Source organism: Carcharhinus amblyrhynchos, chromosome 1, assembly GCF_965287045.1.
Source record: "Carcharhinus amblyrhynchos chromosome 1, sCarAmb.v2.hapA, whole genome shotgun sequence".
In the NCBI taxonomy this organism is placed as follows: domain Eukaryota; kingdom Metazoa; phylum Chordata; class Chondrichthyes; order Carcharhiniformes; family Carcharhinidae; genus Carcharhinus; species Carcharhinus amblyrhynchos.
In genome coordinates this window covers 40,436,400-40,458,771 of record NC_137324.1, presented here as the reverse complement: position 1 = coordinate 40,458,771, position 22,372 = coordinate 40,436,400, and the positions used below count along the sequence as shown (strand labels likewise).

The following is a 22,372-nucleotide window of genomic DNA, read 5'->3' as shown; positions in this document are numbered from 1 at the left end:
GTATGACTGCTGCTCTGCCCAACACCACAAGAAACTACAAAAGGATGAATGTAGCCCAATCCATCACACAAACCAGCCTCCCATACATTGACTCTGTCTACACTTCCCACTGCCTCGGCAAAGCAGTCAGTATAATTAAGGACCCCACAGACCCTGGACATTCTTTCTTCCACCTTCTTCTGTCAGAAAAAAGATACAAGAGTCTGAGATCATGTACCAACCGAACAAGAACAGTTTCTTCCCTGCTGCTCTCAGACTTTTGAATGGACCTACCTTGCATTAAGCTGATCTTTCTCTACACCCTAGCTATAACTGTAACTCTACATACTCTCTCGTTTCCTTGTCTATGAACAGTATGCTTTATTTGTATAGTGCCCAAGAAACAATACTTTCCACTGTATGCTAATACATGTGACAATAATAAATCAAATCAAATCAAATTGAATCATGCAATCAGTGAAGATTCCAGTTCTGATCCTTATTGCACTAAGTTTGGGATTTTGATCTTGATTGCACGAACACCACAATAAATGGCCTGAATTTTCTCAACTGGGAAAGGAGAGAAAGAACTCAACCTGTTTCTAACTTTTCAGCATTATCTATGTGTGGACACCAGATGCAGACTGAAACATCTTCTATTGTGCTGCTCCACGAGTCAAATAGTTTGTTCAAGCTCATACATGAAGAATAGTCACTAAGGTGCAATACTGGAGCACTGTAAACCTTCTTGGAACCATAACTTAGCATGAGTAACTCATTCAGGGAAGCAATAAAGAATAATAGGGAGGGAGAATTTTTTTATCACTCATGTTTCCATTAATCATCCTATGTATTGTCATCTGACTTGTCATCTCTTCTCCCTGCTCTGATTTTTGAAAGGGACACTACTGTGATTTTGAGTGTGGTCAGTACTTTTCCATAGCTCAGCTTCAGATCGATGCCTGACCTCTTTGTGTTATGTGGGTCTAAAATAATTTTCTGGTACAGGATTTGCATGGCTGTGAGCAGAAGTCCAATTCCAATTCTGTTCCTGCATCTAGTGGTGTACTAAGGCAGAACTTTGATATTTCCATAACTAGCTATTCCTGGAATGCTAGAGGCTATTAGCTTGAGGGATACCACTCCACATCGAGCATGACTGACCATGAGTCTTTCCCGCTCTTACTGCCAGCCATTTGCCTGTTGGAAGAATTTGCAGGTTGACACTCAACTTCCTTGGCATTCAAGTCCATGGTTGAGACTTGAACCCAAAGCTTCTGGCTCAGAGGCAGGAATGCTACCCACTGCATTTAAAGAGCGCCACACGAGCAGGACTACTGCTTCCAAATTATGACCTTAATAATATTAAATATATTTGCTTCTGTTAAGAAGACTTCACACAGTCTCAATGGAGCAGAAGAGCAAATAAGCTAGGGGTACAGATTAACAATTCATTCAAAGCTGCAATGCAGATTAACAAGGTCTACAACTAGCAAAACTACAAACAAATCTGGGATTCATTGTTAGAGGAACAGAACTGAAAAGGAGCAGAGTTATGTTTGACTTGTGTGGAACTATGTCTACACTGCACTTAGAAGACTGTGCACAGTTCTGGTTTCCACATACATGCACTGGAGGAAATGCAAATATAGATTTACAAGAATAATGTCAGCACTGAAAGTGTAACTGTATTGAACAGACCAGGACTCCTTTCTGGCAATAAGAGAAGACTGTTGGATGAGCTTTTGAAAGGGAAACAACTGCGATTTTGACTGTGGTTAATACCATTCCATAGTTCAGCTTCACAGGTTTTTAAAGTTATGAAGTTGCAGTAGGGTAGATGTACAGATGCTTCTACTTATGGGAGAAATCAAAATTAGCGGCCTAAAATATTCACTAATAAATTCAGTGAGGAATTCAGAGAAAACACTTTTACATGGAGCGATTAGAATGGGGAAGATGAGGTGAACAGCACCAGTTGTATTTAAGGAGAAACCAGCAACGTACATAAAGAAATGGAATGATCTACTGAGAGAAGTATGATGGGACAAGGCCGATGTAGAGTCTACGCACAGTCAAAGGCCAGTTGGGCCAGATGGCTGGTTTTTGTGCTGTAAACATTCTGTAATTCTATGTATAGAAACATAGAATCATATAATCCCTAGAGTGCAGAAGGAGGCCATTTGGCCCCTTGAGTCTGCACTGACCACAATTCCACCCAGGCCCCATTCCCACAATCTGTCATATTTATCCCGCTAACCCTCTGACACTAGAGTTAATTTAGCATGGCCAATCAACCTAACCCACACATCTTTGGACTGTGGGAGGAAACTGGAGCATCCAGAGGAAACTCACAAGACATGGGGAGAACATACAAAATCCACAGAAACAGTGACCTGAGATCAGAATTGAACCTAGGTCCCTGGCATTGTGAGGCAACATTGATAAGCACTGTGCCACCATGCCACCATGTAATATCATAGAAATGCTATTTTTGTACATGATTTCCTGGAGTTTACTGGTTTTCCCAAAATAAATTTGCTTTTACATTCCTGAAATTGACAGTGTGCATTAAACTCCTAAAGACCATGTTGTAACATGAATTATTCTGAATCAGAAAGAATACAGATAAATGAGTGAGGAGACTTTGGTGTCATCAACAGGCCATGAAATTACATTACCCAATATAGAGTTCATGACTGTAAAAACAAAAACAAAGATGTATTGATAATACACAGCAATTGTGTCATCAACTTATATTAGACACTGCTGGCTCTCCAGAGGATTCAGGGAGTTTATCCTGTGAGTAGTTGAGTTGTAAGAAGTCTAACAACACCAGGTTAAAGTCTAACAGGTTTATTTGGTAGCAAACGCCACTAGCTTTTGGGGCTCTGCCCCTTTGTCAGGGGAGTGGGGAGTTCTGATCACAAACAGGGCATATAAAGACAGACATTCAGTTTACAGAATACTGATTAGAATGCGAGTCTTTACAGCTAATCACATCCTAAAGGTGCAGACAATGTGAGTGGAGATAACATTAAGCATGGGTTAAAGAGATGTGTATTGTCTCCAGATAGGACAGTAAGTGAGATGTTGCAAGTTCAGGCAAGTCATGGGGGGTTACAGATAGTGTGACATGAACTCAAGAGCCCAGTTGAGGCTGTCCTCATGTGTGTGGAACTTGGCTATCAGTCTCTGCTCAGCGACTCTGCATTGTCGTGTGTCATGAAGGCCGCCTTGGAGAACGCTTATCTGAAGATCAGAAACCTTTCACTGTACGAAACAAATTCCACAAATCTCCCTCCTAGTTCATCCTCAAAAACCCATCTATTTGGTTAAACCTTCTGTAACCTCCAAAGCTATTTCTCTAGCTCGGTATCCAATCTCATCATGCCTACCTGTAAACTGTCTTGGAAGAATGTGCAGCACAGAAACAGGCTATTCAGCCAAAATGATTTGTGCCTATGTTTGCACTTCACACAAAACTCTGCCCGTGAACCTTTGCCATCTACCCCATAACCTTCTATTTTTTCTTTCACGTGGATTTATCCATCTCTCCTCAAAGTGAATTTCTATTGTGATTTGTCATTCGTCCATGAAGGAGTGTTGCATATCAGAAGTATGAAAAACAGGAAATGAATGGACTCATATTTCCAGTGAATCACTGCTGACATTGCTCAGTGAGAAGTCTAACAACACCAGGTTAATGTCCAACTGGTTTATTTGGCAGCAAATGCCACTAGCTTTCGGGGCTCTGCCCCTTCATCAGGTGAGTGGGGAGTTCTGATCACAAACAGGGCATATAAAGGCACACATTCAATTTACAGAATACTGATTAGAATGCGAGTCTTAAAGGTACGGACAATGTGAGTGGAGATAGCATTAAGCACAGGTTAAAGAGATGTGTATTGTCTCCAGACAGGACAGTAAGTGAGATTTTGCAAGCCCAGGCAAGTCATGGGGGTTACAGATAGTGTGACATGAACCCAAGATCCCGCTTGAGACCGTCCTCATGTGTGTGGAACTTGGCTATCAGTCTCTACTCAGTGACTCTGCATTAACATGTGTCATAAAGGCTGCCTTGGAGAACATTTACCCGAAGATCAGAGGCCGAATGCCCGTGACTGCTGAAGTGTTCGCCAACAGGAAGAGAATAGTCTTGCCTGGTGATTGTCAAGTGGTGTTCTTTCATTCATTGTCGTAGCATCTGCGTGGTCTCCCCAATGTATCATGCCTCAGGACATCCTTTCCTGCAGCGTATCAAGTAGACAACGTTGGCTGAGTTGCAAGAGTATGTATCGTGCACCTGGTGGATGGTGTTCTCATGTGAGATGATGGCATCCATGTCGATCATACGGCATGTCTTGCAGAGGTTACTGTGGCAGGGTTGTGTGGTGTCGTGGTCACTGTTCTCTAAAGGCTGGGTAGTTTGCTATGGACAATGGTCTATTTGAGGTTGTGCGGTTGTTTGAAGGCAAGAAGTGGGGGTGTGGTGATGGCCTTAGCAAGTTGTTCATTTTCATCAATGACATGTTGAAGACTCTGGAGAAGATGTCGTAGCTTCTCCGCTCCGGGGAAGCACTGGATGACAAAAGGTACTCTGTCCACTGTGTCCTGTGTTTGTCTTCTGAGGAGGTCGGTGCAATTTTTGGCTTTGGCACGTCAGAACTGTCGATCGATGAGTTGAGCATCATATCCTGTTCTTATGAGGGCATCTTTCAGCATCTGGAGGTGTCTGTTGTGATCCTCCTCATCTTGCCTTCAAACAACCACTCAACTTCAAATAGACCATTCTCCGTAGCAAACTACCCAGCCTTTAGAGAACAGTGACCATGACACCACTCAGCCCTGTATACGGAGGGCTTGTTCGTACGGGATGGCTTCTTTAACATGTTTAGGGTGGAAGCTGGAGAAGTGGAACATCGTGAGGTTATCCGTGGGCTTGCAGTGAAGTGCTGAGGTGATTGTCCTTGAAAGAGATGTGTGTGTCCAAGAATGTAACCGATTCCAGCAAATAGTTCATGGTGAGTCTGATGGTGGGATGGAACTTATTGATGTCATCATATAATTGTTTGTTCACCATGAGTCCAAAGGAAGAAAATGTCATTGATGTATCTAGCGTATAGCATTGATTGAAGGTCCTATGTGGTGAAGAAGTCTTGTTCGAGCCTGTGCATGAAGATGTTGGCATATTGAGGTGTGGATTTGGTCCCCATGGTTGTTCCATGTGACTGGATGAAGTACTGGTTGTGAAGGCGAAGACATTGTGGTCCAGGATGAAGCGGATAAGTTGTAAAATTGCATCTGGAAACTGGCAGTTGTCGGCATTGAGTACTGAGGCAGTTGCAGCAATGCCATTGTCATGGGGGATGCTGGTGTAAAGTGCCGAGACATCTATTGTGACGAGGAGTGTTCCTGGTTCAATTGCTCCATTTGTGCTGAATTTCTGTAGGAAGTCCGGAATGTCACGACAAAAGCTGGGGGTTCCTTGTACAATGGATTTCGGGATGCCTGTAACGTAGCTGGTGAGGTTCTTGCACAGGGTCCCATTGCCCAATACGAAGGGATGGCTGGGTGTGTTTGCCTTGCGTATCTTCGGGAGGCAATAGAGATTTCCAACACAGGGAGTACATGGGATGAGAGCACAGAGGATCTACAAGGAAACCAGAGGTTATGGTGGCAGGTAGGAAAGTAAAATTAAGGCTATCGTTAGGTCAGCCTTGATATTGAATGGCAGGTCTGGCTCAGAGGGCCAAATGACCTACCATGGCACCTATTTCTTATCTTCTTCAATATTTGGTCTTTTGTGGTTCTGCCATGATTTTGGTAGAGCTACCTGTTAATTATATTCGGAGGGTGCTCCGAAGGTCCGGATCAAAGGTCTTGATTAGACTGTTGAATTGATGGGTGTGTTCTTTGGTCGGATCTGCGGGTAACTGTTTGTGGTGTTCCTTGTTGTTTAGTTGTCGGTACACTTCTTTGCAGTAATCTGTTCTGTTCAGTATGACGATGGCCCGTCCTTTGTCTGCTGGTTTGATGACAATGTTGTGATTGGTCTTGAGAGCACAGATGGCATTGCATTGTGCTTGGCTGATGTTCAGGGCTGTCTTGTGAGTGTGGTTGATGAATTTGGTGTTGATGCACCTCCTGATGGCTTGGGCATCCATGTCAAGTCAAGGGCAGCAGCTTTCCGGAGGAGTCCAATTGCACTCTTTCCTCTTCGGTTGCTGCACTGCGGATCTCTCTGTCGGCTGTTCTGGTTCATTGGCTGTCTCATTGTGTTGGCTGTTGGCCTCTGATACGTTGTCTACCTGATATGCTGCAGGAAAGGATGTCCCGAGGCATGGTACATTGGGGAGACCATTCAGGTGCTACAACAGTGGATGAATGAACATCACTCAACAATCACCAAGCAAGACTGTTCTCTTCCTGTTGGCAAACACTTCAGCGGTCACGGGCATTCGGCCTCTGATCTTCGGGTAAACGTTCTCCAAGGAAGCCTTCACGACACACGACAGCGCAGAACCGCTGAACAGAGACTGATAGCCAAGTTCCACACACGAGGACGGCCTCAACCAGGAACTTGGGTTCATGTCACACTGTTTGTAACCCCCATGACTTGCTTGGGCTTACTGTCCTGTCTGGAGACAATACACATCTCTTTAACTTGCTTAATGCTATCTCCACTCACGTTGTCTGCACCTTTAAGGCTTGATTAGCAGTAAAACTCGCATTCTAATGAGTATTCTATAAACTGACTGTGTGCCTTTATATACCCTGTTTGTGATCAGAACTCCCCACTCACCTGATGAAGGACCAGCGCTCCTAAAGCTAGTGGTGTTTGCTACCAGATAAACCTGTTGGACTTTATGAGATTTCTCACTGTGTTTACCCCAGTCCAATGCTGGCATCTCCACATCCTTGCTCAGTGAATCAGTCATCTGTTTTTAAAGCACTGATGCAATCCACAATGCTGTAATTTGTTTACAGTGAAGGTGTTGTGAGCAAGTTGTGGAAATGTATTTTTTTAATTTGATGCTTAAACATATGCACAAAGATTCCAAAAACATTTTCTTACTTAAGACACAGCTGTGTAAAATGCAACTGCTCACAAGTCAGGTGCCTGTATTAGGGTATTCTTATTGTACTGGGCGTGGGCAAACTGAGTGCGGGCTCGGACGAGTTGGCGAAGTGCGGTAGGCAGGTCTGCGCACGCACAGATGTAATCCTCTATCATCACACGGCAGGGGGCGGGGAAAAGGCGCGTCACGATGAGCGGACTGACGTCAAAGCAGGGGGAGGGCAGGGCGGTCATGGGTGACGTCACAACGAGGGCGGGACAGCGCAGTCGTGGTTGACGTCACAGTGGGAAGGGACGGGGCGGCCCTGGATGACGTCACAGCGGGAAGGGCGGGTGATCCTGGGTGACGTCACTTCGGGGGGAGGGGACGGCCGGGAGCGGGGGAAGGAGGATGTTGGTTGAGGCGCAGGCGCAGTGGCGGTGGCAGCAGCTGGTGCTGGTGGGCCATTTTATTGCTGTCAGTGTGGAGAGAGCTCACAGTCAAGATAGGCATTATAGAGCCGGGGGGGAAAGAATATAAAACCCAAACCGTCACCTTAAGTAGCGAAATAAACATTTAAAAATATATATAAATACCCATCTTCATGAACTGCTGGTGGTCGGCTTATTTCCCCCGAATGTGTGGAGAATTGGTTTAATATTCTCTGCTGAAGAGACTTGGCGTTGTGAAGAAGGACTTTCTTTCCCCCCAGTCCCCTTCTCTCAACTTACTGAAGAATCCAGAGCGTCGTTCAATTAGTTCATCGACTGGTGTCGACCTACGGTTGTGTGTGTTTTTTTTATTATTTTATTTTTTCCCCTCCTCCTCCCCTTTGCTTTATTTTATCTTTTTTTTCTCTCCCTTCCCCTCCCCCCTCCTCCCCTCCTTTTCTTCCCTTTCTTGTTATTTCCCTCTCTGGTTCCTCGCCCACCACCATGGCTCAGCAGCAGATGACCAGCTCTCAGAAGGCCTTAATGTTGGAGCTGAAGAGTTTGCAGGAGGAGCCGGTGGAAGGTTTCAGGATCACTCTGGTGGACGAGTCCGACCTGTACAATTGGGAAGTGGCGATTTTCGGGCCGCCCAACACGCTCTATGAGGGAGGCTACTTCAAGGTAAATGATAGAGGCCCTGTTTATATCTGGGCTCCTCTCTCTCTCACACAAAAAAACCCTCTCTCAGTTACTGTTACCAGTAGAGTCATCGCCGCGGTCGAAGGATGTTTCAGGAACAATTTGATGCCCTTTTATTCAAAAAAAAGACGATTTAAAAATAGGGCCCAGAGCAGCAGCTAACCATTTTGTTAAAGTGGGTAAACAAACCTCCCCCACCCACCCCCCTTCTTTCACACTGTTGGTTTTGTCTCGGTCCTAATCGTGTGTTTTATTCGCGCAAATCTTATTTTTAAAATATATTTGTGTGTACCTAAGTACCCCGAGTCTGTGTTTAAGGCTTGCACGCGCTGGCAGTGTAGAATAATTTTTAAGTCCAACACTATTTTAAGTAATCAGCCCAATGGTTTCTATTGTGGCTTTACAAATGTGTCTTTTTTGAAAAGACACGATGTCTTTTTCATTGTTATACCCCCGTCCAGTTATGGTGGTTTATAATCTGAGACGACTAGAGTTTATAGGACACTTTCCTTGTGGGCTTGAAGCGAATACATTTTATGCGATTTTTTAAAAAACAAACACAATGCTGTAATAATAAATGCAGTAGTTTTTTTAACAAAAAAGGAACAGGTCTTTGAGCCTCCACGTTTCGGTAGTGAAAAATGAAGGACGGCCTTATTGAAGGATGCAGAATATATAACACATGATTTTTGTTGATTTGTTGTTTTGAGATAACAATTTTATGAATGGAAATTTTTTTTGCCGTAATGATTCTTTGTTCGCTTCTCTTTATTCCTTTGCTCGGGTAGCGAATAGACCCTAGTAGTCCTGATATCTATATTTCATATATGTGGTTATATTTTTGAGCGGTATATGGGAATGGTATAATTATGTACGTACTGTGCTATATTCAATGTTTTGATTTGTACAAAGCCGTTGACTGCATTGAATCGCCCATCTGCGCAATAATAAACTGCATTAGTTTCCCAGTATCCCTTATTGCAGCAGATTCCCTTGTCTTTCGCTTCCTCTTATTAATAGCGATAGGACTCTTATTAATAGCGATAGGTTGCTTCTTCATTATTCTGATACCCACATACTTTGGAAATGATACTACGAAAGCATTACGCCAAAAGTATTGTAATCATTATGGCCATGTTCAACTAATGTTTTCTGGGAAGGAAAAAAAGACCATTGAAATATATTTTATCAGCAAGCTTAATTTTACCTCTATTATTGATTAATATTTCAAGGAGATTTCTTTACGATGTGAAGTATAGAATATATTCAATCTATTTAATCTTCCTAAAAGTTTCCTCTTGTAAACAAATGTCATATGCTGAGTTGCCATCTGTTGTAAAAGAGATACAGGCTGTGGTGAAAGGGGACTGATATTTCTTTTGTCTCATCCCCTGTTACTGATTGTATGGGTCTTGATCATTTTTTAGTTCACTTCATAAAGTTATGTATAGGTCACTAAAATGCATGAAGTCAAAATCACGTGAGCAAGAGCAGACTGTCATGTTTCCAAATGAGTACAAAAAGTAACTTTGTTACTTGGGACATGGGTAATAATTACCTTTGTCATTGTCTTTGGTAAAGAAGTAAACAAACATTTATTTTAAATAGCCTAACTTAAATCTAGCTACCTTGTACAGCCAATCTAGTTGAGGCAACTTGTATAGAGCTTTAAATCAAGATTTATCCATTTTATTCATATGTCCATTGCTGTTAGAAGGAATAGATTGCAAGGTGGAATGTTTTGCGGTTTAACGCCGATATGTGGAACACTGTATGTTAAGCTCCTGAAAAAATGTCAAGTTTTGATTAACGTTCAAAGTTCTCCACTGGAAAATATCAGTTAGGTTCCCTGATAAGAACGTAAGTGGGCTTGGCTATGATTTTGATGTTTGAACAGCATGCCGACACTCACTGTTCAGCAATCTCTTAGCAGAATGGCCATTTCAGCAAGGTACCAGAGGCCAACTTCAGTATGATGGTGAGGACATGGATGTGTCTAACATGTATTTTCTAGCAATTTTGCACATTAAGAGAACTTGATCAAATAGTTTTTTAACTGTTAGTCACTTTGTATAAGTGTGAGTAAAGATTTGAAGAGATCAATGTATAATCACTTACTTTCATTGAATTTATTCTAAATTTGTGATCATAAAAATTGACCAAGTGTAGATATGTCAGTGCTTTGTGAAAAATTATCCGCATGATTTTACTGTTCAGGCTGCTGGTGCATTTACATCTGTGAAGTCACCAAGAAATTGCAACACCCAATTAACAGGATCTCAAACAGTGACGAGGGGATCTTGTAATTTAGAGTTGTTAGTTGAGATAAATTTTGAATGTTATATGCCCTTCTTGGAGTAAAGGACATTGAGGGGAAGCTTGATCAAGGTTTACAAGATTATGATAGGTTCAGATAAGGTAGGCAAAGAAAAGCTGTTTCTGGTAGCTGATGGTACAATGGCTGGGTGACAGATTTAAGGTTCTGGGCAAGCAATACTGGATGTGGGAGGAAGATGTTTTTACACAGCGTGTGGTAATGACCTGGAGCACTTTGTTTATGGGGGTGATGGAGGTGGAGATGATGGATTTCAAAAGGAAATTGAATGGCCATTTGAGAGAAATAAACTTACAAGGGTGTGGTGATACAACATGGGGGATGGGACTGTTTCGATTACTCTACACAGAACCAACTTGGACTGAATGGGTGGAATGGTTGTAATAACACTGACTTTGACACTGCCTAAGAAAGCAGGCAAGAGATCTTAATTCAATATCTTATCCAAAAGACATCACCTCCAGTAGTACAATACTTCCTCAATACCACACTGAAGTGTCATTGTATATTCTACACTGTAGACTTTGTAGTGAAACTTGAATTCATAATCACCTGACTTGGTCAAGAGTGCTGCCACTGAACCATAATTGACGTCTGATACATACAGTAGCTGCAACTGCTAATCACAGTAATAAATATTTTGCCCCAAAACAACAAACTTAGCAATATGGTATTCTGTAACTGTTCTGTAAACAAGGCAGTCGTAAGACTCATTAATTTGAGCATTTATGATGCTTTTAAGTATTCCAGTCTGTTACTCTGATGTCATAATGGCACTTGACCGTTCATTGATTATAAGAGCTGCACTTTTACTGCACCATGGCAACAGATATTTAACATTGTTTGTAATATATATAAATGATTTGGAGGAAAATGTAACTAGATTGATTAGTAAGTTTGTGGACAACACAAAGGTTGGTGGATTTGCAGATAGCAGTGAGGACCATCAGAGGATTCAGCAGGATATAGATCAGTCTGAGCCTTGGGTGGAGAGATGGCAGATGGAGTTTAATTCAGACAATGTGAGGTAATACATTTTGGAAGGTCTAATACTAATAGGAAGTATACAGTGAATCATAGAACCCTACAGTGCAGAAAGAGGCCCTTTGGCCCATCAAGTCTTCACTGACCACAATCCCACCTAGGCCCTACCCCCATATATTTTACTCGCTAATCCCGCTAACCTACGCATCTCAGGACACTAAGGGGCAATTTCTTAGCATGACCGATCAACCTAACCCGCACATCTTTGGACTGTGGGAGGAAACCGGAGCACCCGGAGGAAACCCACGCAGACACGAGGAGAATGTGCAAACTCCACACAGACAGTGACCTGAGCCAGGAATTGAACCTAGGTCCCTGGAGCTGTGAAGCAGCAGTGCTAACCACTGTGCTACCATGCCACCCCAAAATGGCAGAAACCTTAGGAATATTGGTGGGCAAAGGGATCTGGGTGTAGAGGTACACAGGTCACTGAAAGTGGCAGAGCAGGTGGAGAAGATGGTCAGGAAGGCATGTGGCACGCTTACTTGCATCAGCCAGGGTACTGAGTTTAAAAATTGGCAAGTCATGTTGCAGCTTTATAGAACCTTAGCTAGGCCGCATTTGGAATAGTGTTCAATTCTGGTTGCCACACTACCAGAAGGGTGTGGAGGCTTTGGAGAGGGTACAGAAAAGATTTACCAGGAGGTTGCCTGGTATGGAGGGCATTAGCTATGAGGAGAGGTTGGAGAAACTTGATTTGTTCTCACTGGAACGACAGGTTGAGGGGCGACCTGATAGAAATCTACAAGAGTATGAGAGGCATGGACAGAGTGGATAGTCAGAAGCTTTTTCCCAGGGTGGAAAAGTCAATTACTGGGGGCATGGGCTTAAGGTGCGAGGGGCAAGGTTTAAAGGAGGTGTACGAGGTAGACTTTTTACACAGAGAGTAGTGGGTGCCTGGAACTCGTTGCCAGGGGAGGTATTAGAAGCAGATACAATAGTGACTTTTAAGGGGCGTCTTGAAAAGTACATGAATAGGATGGGAATAGAGGGACATGGTCCCTGGAAGGGTAGGGGGTTCTAGTTAAGTCAGGCAACATAGTTGCTGCAGGCTTGGCGGGCCTGTTCCTGTGCTGTAATTTCTTTGTTCTTACTAATCAATCCATACTAGTGAGCAAATTACTTAGAATAGTTCACTATGCTAGTTGTGAGTAGATTGTGAAAATCCACATTAACACAACATAGTAACAGGCAAGAGGCCCATCCAGTCTCTCAAGTCTAATATTCCCTCTATGTATTTGTAATACCCCTGAATCCCATTTCTTGACAAGATAGTCTAGTTCTTCCTTCATGTCCGTTAAGGTTTCTTGTTCTTCCAATCGTATCAATAATCCACTGCAGATACTTATCAGCTTGATGGTAAAAGTCCTACGTTTCCTATTTTCTGCTGTTGAATCATGACACACTGACACTCTGATGTAACCGTGACATAGAATGCAGAAACTTATTACAAGCATATCCAGACACGTGTAAATACTCAACTTAGTGCATTTAATGTATTAATTGTCTTTTGCAACACAGGATGACCTTGTATACTTTTTTGTTGCTTTGTTAAATGTTACATCAGAAATCAGATCTTTAAGAATTCTTTCATGGGATGTGTGCGTCACTGGCAAGGCCAGTATATGTTGTCTAAACCTACGTTGGCCTCGAAACTCTGCAGTCCAGCTGGTGCAGGTGCACCCACAGTGCTGCTGGACAGAGAATGCCAAGATTTTGATCCCACAACAATGAAGGAATGGCAGTATATTTCCAAATCTGACGATGAATGGCTTGGAGTGGAACTTGTAGGTGAGGGTGTACCCATGCATCTGCTATCCTTGTTCTTCTAGGTGGTAAAATTCATGGGCTTGGAAGGTGCTGTTCCTTGGAAGGAGCCTTGATGAGTTACTTCAGTTCACCTTGAATATAGTGCTATCACTTGGTGTCTGTGATGGAGGAAATAAATGTTTAAGTTGATGCTTTGCCCTGGGTGGTGTCAAGCTTCTTGAGTGTTGTTAGAGCTACACTGCTCCAGGCATGTGAAGAGTATTCTGTTGTACTCCTGATTTGCACCATGTAGATGGTGCACAGGCTTTGGGGTATTCACCTCTGATCTGCTTTTGTAGCCACAGTATTTATATGGCTGGTCTAGTTCAGCTTCTGGTCAATGGTACCTATGATGGTGAGGGACAATGGTAATATCATTGAGTGTCATGGGGAGATGGTTAGATTCTGTCTTGTTGGTGATGGTAATTGCCTTGCACTTAAATGGTGTTAATGTTACTTATCAGCCCAGAACTAAATGTTGTCCAGGTCTTGTTGAATATTGGCACAGACGGCTTGTATCTGAGGAATTGTAAATCATACTGAATGTTGTGCAGTCTTCAACGAATATCCCCATTTCCGACCTTATGATGGAAGGAGGGTCATCAATGGACCTACAACACTGAGGAACTTGTGGGGCAGTATCCTAGGTCTGAGATGATTGGCTTCCAACAACCACAACCATTTACCCTTGTATTAGATTTGACTCCAACCAATAATAAATTCCCCCCGATTCCCATTGACTTCAATTTTTTTAAGGTTCCTTGATGCCACACTTGATCGAATGCTGCCTTGCCTCCTGTCTTGTGTCACAATTTTCACAACAGTCATAATAATATTACATTCTTGTAATCAGATGGATGCTTCAAAAGCACCCAACACCTTCTAGCAAGGTTAGAAAGATGTTTTGTAATTCCACTATCTTTCCCAAGTGACTTTGACTGTAGCTTTGCATAGAATAGCATAGCTAAGCCTTATTCTTTCCTTGCGCAAATTCAGCTGAGATAATTGAATGGCAATCAAGATACAGAATCCTGGGTGAGGTTATTTTTCAACTTCCCTGGCAGTTTTTCAGTCATTAAATTGCAGTAGAGGCCATTGAAACAAAAGCAGAAAATTCTGGAAATCCTTAGCATGTTGAGGAACTTAAATTTTTCTGTGTGCCCCATCATCAAAATACATTTTTAATATCTGCATTTCATAGAAGCATAAATCCCTACAGCGCATGAGGCCATTTGGCCCATTGAGTCAATGCCAACTCCCCAATAGAGCATCTTCCCTTGGTTCTATTCCCGTAACCTCACGTTATTTATTCTGCTAGTTCCCCTAACCTATGCATCCTGGGACACTAAAGGACAATTTAGCATGGACAATCAACCTAACCTCCCCACACCTTTCAAACATGGGAGGAAACTAGACTACCCAAAGTGTAGACATGGGGAGGACATGCAAACTGCACACAGTCATCTGAGGCAGCAGTGCTAACCACTGTTCCATCGTGCTTTCTGCTTTTGCTATTGCTGGATGTACACAAAAGTACTTCCATTCATGTGAAATGTGGATACTTGGTTAACCTTAACCCAAAAGTCTGAGGCCACTTTAAAGACTGAATTCAGGCACTGCCTAATTCTGGAAAGAATAGGGATTAAATCTGGTTCCATGCTATAATTGTTTATCGTTAGGAAGTTGTGCTTTTTGTGTTTAGAGCTGTTTCAATTTTGAAGTCAACTTTCCTAACATCTTGAACGGAGTCTGGAGGATGCGATAGGCTAAAAAAATGTGTTTTTTACTTTTGAGAGACTCATGTCCAATTCCGAATGAATAAAAACTGGCTGCAAATGTCCTCTGGGCAATCTCGATCCAGTGGTCATGGGTTTATATGACAAAAGTACTTTTAGCTTGGGATTAATTGTCAGTCTCGCTCAGAGGAAGATAAAATAGGGAAGTATTACTGATGTTGTACAAGGCTTTGGCAAGACCACATTTGGAGTTTAGAAAAATGAGTGGCAATCTTATTGGAACATGTAAGATCCTGAGGGGACTTAGGGTGAATACAAGAAGGATGTTTCCACTTTGTGCGAGAGACTAGAACCAGGGGACACGGTTTAAAGTTCCCCCTTTTAAGAGAAATGTGTCATTCCAAGGGAGTATAATCGGGGAGGCAATGGCCTCACGGTATTATCGCTCGACTATTAATCCAGAAACCCATGTAATCCCGCCATGGCAAACGGTGGAATTGAATTCAATGACAAATATCTGGAATTAAGAATCTACTGATGAGCATGGAACCATTGTCAATTGTTGTAAAACCCTATCTGGTTCACTAATGCCCTTTAGGGAAGGAAATCTGCCATCCTTACCTGGTCTGGCCTACATGTGACTCTAGAGCCACAACAATGTGGTTGACTCTCAAGTGGCCTAGCAAGCCACTCCTCACCACCACTTTCTCAAGGCCAACTAGAGATGGGCAATAAATGCTGGCCAGCCAGCGATGCCTATGCCCCACGAATGAATATTTAAAAAAAATTCTCTTCCCTAGAAAGCAATGGAGACTGGGTCATCGATTCAAGATCTATTCATTGTAGACAAAGAAAGCCTAGGGTTATGGTGGGGCAGACAAGAGAGTGACGTTGAGGCCACAACCATCACCTTATTGAATGGCAGAATAGGCTCAAATGGTTGAATGGACTCTTAATTAGCTCCTAAATCATATGTTACTAAACTGTAGGATGGTGGCTAGGGGAAAATGTTAGTCATGTAGCAACAGATGATCTTTTGAAGTCAGGCCTTAAACATAAACGGAGAGAGTATTTTACTCTGCATCTGTCTACTGTACTTAACAGAGTGCTTTACAGTGCTAGTAGGTTCCTGTGGTGAGAAGTCCATTCATTACTAAATATCCTTCAATCAACTAATTTAAAAATGAGCCTTTTTCTGCTTTCCTCAATGTGATGAATCATTCTGGGATATAACTTCACTGTTATTGATAGACTCTGTTCTGCGCTTTATGCACACTGTTCATGTTCTGAGTTTTGACAGTTGAGTCTTTTAGTGAACATGAGAATGTAAGAACTAGGAGCAGAAATAGGCAATGCAGCCCTGGAGCCTGCACCGCTGCTATTTGATGCAATTGTGGCTGATCTCATCTCTGCCTCATTTCCACCTTCCTGCCACTCCCCATAACCCTTCATCCTGCTGCAAATTAAAAGTCTATTCATCTCCTCCTCACGCTTGTTTAGTGTTCCAGCATCCACTGCACTTGGGTAGAGAATTCCACAGATTCTCAACCCTTTGAATGAAGTGTTTCATTTTCATTTCTGTTTTAAATCTGTCACTACTTAGCCTAAAGCTATAGCCCCTCATTCTAGAAAACAAGGGGAAACACCTACTCTGTCTACTGTCAACCCACTTCATCTTGTAAACCTCAATTAGATTTCCCGTCATTCTTCTAAATCCCAATGAGTTTAGACCTAAACTGTTCAATCTCTTTATAAGACAAGTCCTTAATTACCGGAATTATTCAGGTGAACACTCACTAAACCGCCTCTATTGCACTTACGTACTTGCTCAAGTAAGGGAACCAAAATTGTGTGCACTACTCCAGACGTGTTCTCACCAATGTCTGATATGGTTGTCACAGCATTTGGCTACTTTTATTCTCTGCTCTATTAGCAATGAGTGCCAAAATTCCATTTGCCTTAACCATCTGCAGCTGCATATTAACTTTGTGATTTGGGCACGAGGACATGCAGATGCCTCTGCACCAAAGCATTTTGAAGTTTTTCTCCATTTAAATAATTTGCATTTTTATACCTTTGACCAAAATGGATCACCTCACAATTATCGATGTTAAATTCTGCCAAATTTTGCCTCACTCACCTAACCTATCCATGTTCATTTGTAAATTTTCTTTATTGAAACTTGCTTTCCCACCTATTTTAGTGTCATTTGCAAATAAGACAACAGGATATTCTATCCCTGCATCCAAATCATTAATATAGATTGTAAATAATTAGGGCCCGAGGACCTATGCTACCCCACTAGCTTGCCAACCAGAAAAGACCCATTTATCCCCATTCTCTGCTTTCTGTTCATAAGCCAGTCCTCTAACCAAGCTAATATATTCCTCCAACTCCATGAAGTCTAACTTTATATGTAAAATCTTTTGTGTGGCACCTTATCAGATGCCTTTTGGAAGTCTGAGAAAAATGGCAGCCCAACACGACTAAACCTAATTGTCATCCTGTGCATATTTTCAGATTCTACCTGGAGTTTTTGCATCGTTATGATTTACATAGATCAGAAATTGGATATGACTTCGTCAAGCTTCCACGAGATTGCCCTGCCTTTTCCAGAGCAGACTGTCTGAAATTGGCTCAAAAGCTCAAACAGTTTCAAGTGCCTCTTATGTTTAGTGCAAATAGGGATCTGTGATGAGTTTCACTGATTTAAACAAGAAATACATTTGAAATAAAACTGGTTTAAGGGGATGAGAATGGAAGAAAGAAAAATAGACTGGAAAAATTTACCAACTGACAGGAATTAGAATTGCAGTGGAAAAGATCTAACAGGTCAGTAGAATGCAGGAAAAAAACATACAAAAAGCAAGAACAAACAATAAACCCAGTAATGACATACTATGAATGAATAAAGAAATAAGGACAGAAGTAAAACTGAGGAAAATGACAGAGTAAGCATATAGACAACAAAAGGAGAGGATGACAAAAGCATATGAAATGGCAGTAAAGAAATTAAGAAAGGAAAACTGGGATAAACAATTTATCACCATATAGAAAGGAATACTGAAGTATTGTGGGCACAAGGTTGGCATCCAGTCACCTGTGAGAGATGACGGGAATGCAGCTTCACAACTTTGAGGTCAGATGCAATCAACTGCATTTCATTCAATAGCTGAACAAGACAATTCTGGAAGGGTAAAGTCTGCCACAAGTGCCACCGATCAAGTTATCCCTTGCATTCATCACTGATGGCATCTAGGGCTTGCATCTACTTTTGGAGCTTCTGAAACCACATGTCAACCTGATGGTGAACTCCAGCCCATAGCTGATGTCAGCACTTACATCAATCAGCAGCTGGAATTTCCAATTTGTTGAGATTGATATTGAGGTTTATGTGTCTCTTTTAACGAATGCTTGAATTGGAGCACTGGACACCCTACTTGCCTTGATTAGTGTTAGCATGCTTAACATGTTTGTCTGAGAAAGGAATGCTTCATTGGTGACTGCCTTTACATGTGATGCCAAGCTTGCATCATAGCCATCAGAGATGAAAGCTATTGAATTTTTTTTAACTTAGTACATGTAGGGTGGGACCAGCGTCATTGCAATCCAGCAATGTGCTGAAGACTTGTAGATAGCATCTTGGTCCTGTGGTTCAGTTTGTTGTTTTTCCATGCAATTTTAGTTAGTCCGTCAAAGGTGGTGGCTATCTTGTAATTTATGTGCTGAGGTCGTTGTCAAGAGACCAGTTCTGTCTCTGTAGAACCATGATAACAGAATTTGCTGCCCACTTCCAGTGGTGTGTTTTTGAGCCTGATCACAGGCACAGTCACAGCACCATGTTGTAAAGTAACAGTTTTGTTGACATATTTCTCTTTCATTGGGTGTGTGTGTGTCCTTGGCTAGGCCAACATCTATTGCCTATCCCTAATTGCCCTTAAGAAGCTAGCAGTGAGCCACTACCTTGAACTGCTGCAGTCCATGTTATGTAGATACCATCAACAGTGCCATTAGGGAATTCCAGGATTTTGACCCAGCAACAGTGAAGGAATGATCATTGTAGTTCCAACTCAGGATGATGTGTGGCTTGGAGGGGAACTTGCAGTTTGTGGTGTTCCCATGTACCTGCCCTCATCCTTCCAGGTGGTCTAGGTCATAGATTTGGAAGGCAGAAACATGACACAAGCATAAGATGGACAATGCATAAGCCTATGGAGCTGGTCTTCTATTTGGGCATCTAGTGCACCTTCTGCATATAAAATTTTCTGATCTGGGTAAGCCACTGTCTTCTTTCTGTCTTTTTCAGCCTTGACAGTGTGAGGAGTTCCTTGTCTGATCATGTATAGAGATACATTCCTTCCATGTCAGCAGGGAAAGCATAGATCAGTAGGACAGAGGAAAAGATACCAACAGAGGTAGGAGCTAAGACACAGTCCTGTTTCACCCCTTTCTTGATCTCAAAACTGAGAAGTGAAGCTGTTGAACTGAATGGTGCCATGCAAGTTGTCATGGTAGGACTATATGAGACTGCCAAGTTTGGGAGGCAACTGGTTTTCTCTGGTAGCCAGTAAAGACCTGCCCTGCCCTCAGTGTCACATCGTGTGATCCATAAAAGCAAGGTAAGTGACAATGGGCATCATAGTTGAAAACTTCAACTACACTTATATCAGTTGGGATGTGAAGAGTGTGAAGGGCACAGAGAGCACAAAATTCTTGAACTGTATTCAAGAGAACTTTTTTTAGTTGGCACTTAACATGCCCAGTAAAAGGGGATGCAATCCTAGATTTAGTCTGAGGCGTTGAAGGTGGGCAAGAGGATGAAGCAGCAATTGGGAGGCGGGTGGAAGCCATTTTGGGGATAGTGACCATAAAACAGTTACATTTAACATCATTACGGAAAAAGGAAAAGATAAACAGAAGTAAAACTTCTATACTGGAGGAAGACAAATTGTCACAAAGCTGAATGGTGACCTGGCGAAAGTGAACCAGGTACAGCTATTCGAAGGAAAACTGTGTCAAACCAATGGGAAGCATTCCAAGGTAAGATTCCATGGATACAGTGTAGATATGCCCCCAAAAGAAAAGGGTTGGTACTGCCAAATTTAGAGCCCCCTCGTTATCCAGAAGCACACAGCAGAAAAATAAAATTTTACAGTCACAAAAGCTCAATAAACTAGAAAGCCGAGAGGAGTATAGAAAGTACAGGGGTGAAGTAAAAAAGAAATTGAAAAGCAGAAATATGAGGATATGAAAAAATATTGTCAGACAAAATCAAAGAAAACCCAAAGATGTTTTGCCACAATGTTATGAGCAACAGAATAACAAAGGAAAGGGTAGGGCATATCAGATGTATGTGGTAACTTGTGTGATGCAGAAGATGTGAGTGGGGTTCTCAGTGAATGCTTTATCTTTGTCTTCACTAAGAAAAGAGATGATGCAAACATCCTTGTTGAAGAGGAGCACTGAAGTATTGGGTTCAATATATGAATATGTATAGCTTCTAGCACATGTAAGGCAGCTGCATTGTGAGCCCAATTGATCATAAATTTGTTGTCAGTGTAAATCTTACTGCAATCAGGATTGTTTAGTAAGTGCTATCCAATCTTGGAATAATATCCATTGTTAGACATATTTTGGGTTTTACAAACATGGGCTAGTTGGAGCAGTCTATACTTTGCCAGTTGCGAAAGGGACGCACTGTTTGATATGATCCACCAGTTGTCGGGACATATGGCCTACATACCTGGCATCTCACTAGCACTGAAATTCCTATACCACATTACTCATTTGTGTGATAGGCAGAACATTTTTTTGGCTTGACAGCATCCTGTTACTGGAGAATGTTGCTTGTGTTGCTACTGCATATTAGCAGTGTGAAATGGCTAGCTTCAGCTGTTGCTCAGATTTTTGAGACACCTTGCCCTTCCAGCCTGCCACTTTTGGCCCCAGCCTACCTCATATTACCCTGGCATAATCCTGATTTGTATTCCAGATGTAAAACTTTGACTTGTCTCAAGTTTTGTACTGCCAAAATGACTTAAAGTAGTGCAGCAAGCCACGAAGGCCATTTAAAAAAAACATTGGTATTGATTTTTTGATAGCATTGAAAAGCAGAGAAATCAGTTGAACTTTGTGCAGAATCTTGATTAGATCTGGGCTATAGTGAATTGTTCTAGTCTCCATGTTAAAGAAATAATACAAAGGCACTGAAGATGGTGCAAAAAAGATTTAATCATATAATACCTGAACTGGGAGGCGAGACCCATTGGAAATGATTTAATGGATTGGGCTCTTCACTTCAGAAAATAGAGGACTGAAAGATAATCTGGCAGATGGCTTTAGGATCATGCAAAAGTTTGTTTGGTAGGATATATGTAGAGAAGACCAGGATAAGAAGTCCCTACAACTGGAGTTGATGGAATTGGAAGAAGGGTAGGACAAGGTTCTTGTGGGGCCAGCAAAGAGCTGCTGGACTGAATGACCTATTTGTGTGCTATATGCATTATGTAACATCATGCTGGAAGTGGGCCACGCCTACAGATTGAATTAATTGGCATCCTGGGTTTCCGTTAATTGTACTCATTTGTGAGCTTTTAAGGAGGCATTTAAAATGAACCTTTTAAGGACAAGGACATTAATAAGCATTAAGTTTTTAAATATTAAATATTTAATGTACATGGGAACTGAAGAGTGTAAACAATTTTAATCTGTAAATAGTTGTACAATTTTCAATCCCGTTTTAAAATATGCTTAATCGGGTAGTGGACTAGACAATTCAATAAAAATGGACTACATACCTGGCAACACACTGGCACTGAAATTCCTATACCACATTTTGCCATAAACTCACTTTCAGCTGATTTTAATGAAACTTAAAACTACATCAAGTTACTGCTCTCACAAATATCAAGGAATATTTTTCAAGGTAAGGGCAAGAAAATTATGTCCTACAATGTTGTCAATTATGCTGGTTCATGGAAATTGAACTGAAACTTGAATCATAATTTTACTGAGGAAAACTGGGGAAATTGAGTGCAACTTCTATCCTGTGCAAAAAGAACTCTCTTCTAGAAATAATAGACTTTTAAACCTTGAGGTTTTTTGATCATTTTATCCTGTTGCACTTATAAAAATAGAGCTTTCCATTTTTAAACAAATATGCTTAAAATTATTTTGATCCCTTCAAGGAATTCAAAAAATGTTTTGTGATTTCCATGTCCTCTGGTAATTCAACAAACCAGTCCTGGTGATACAGATCTATAGGCAGCGAGTGAGGAA

The 22,372-nt window shown here is 41.8% G+C and overlaps 1 protein-coding gene across 1 annotated transcript in view; it reads left to right on the top strand.

The window, feature by feature from the left end:
* The first annotated feature begins 7,466 nt into the window (after window positions 1–7,466).
* ube2r2 (ubiquitin-conjugating enzyme E2R 2) overlaps window positions 7,467–22,372 on the top strand; it is a 118,180-nt gene continuing 103,274 nt past the window's right edge. The window contains exon 1 of the mRNA XM_080213950.1: window positions 7,467–8,152. Coding sequence (XP_080070076.1) covers window positions 7,976–8,152 — 177 coding nt within the window. The 5' untranslated portion in view covers window positions 7,467–7,975. The remainder of the gene's footprint in view (window positions 8,153–22,372) is intronic.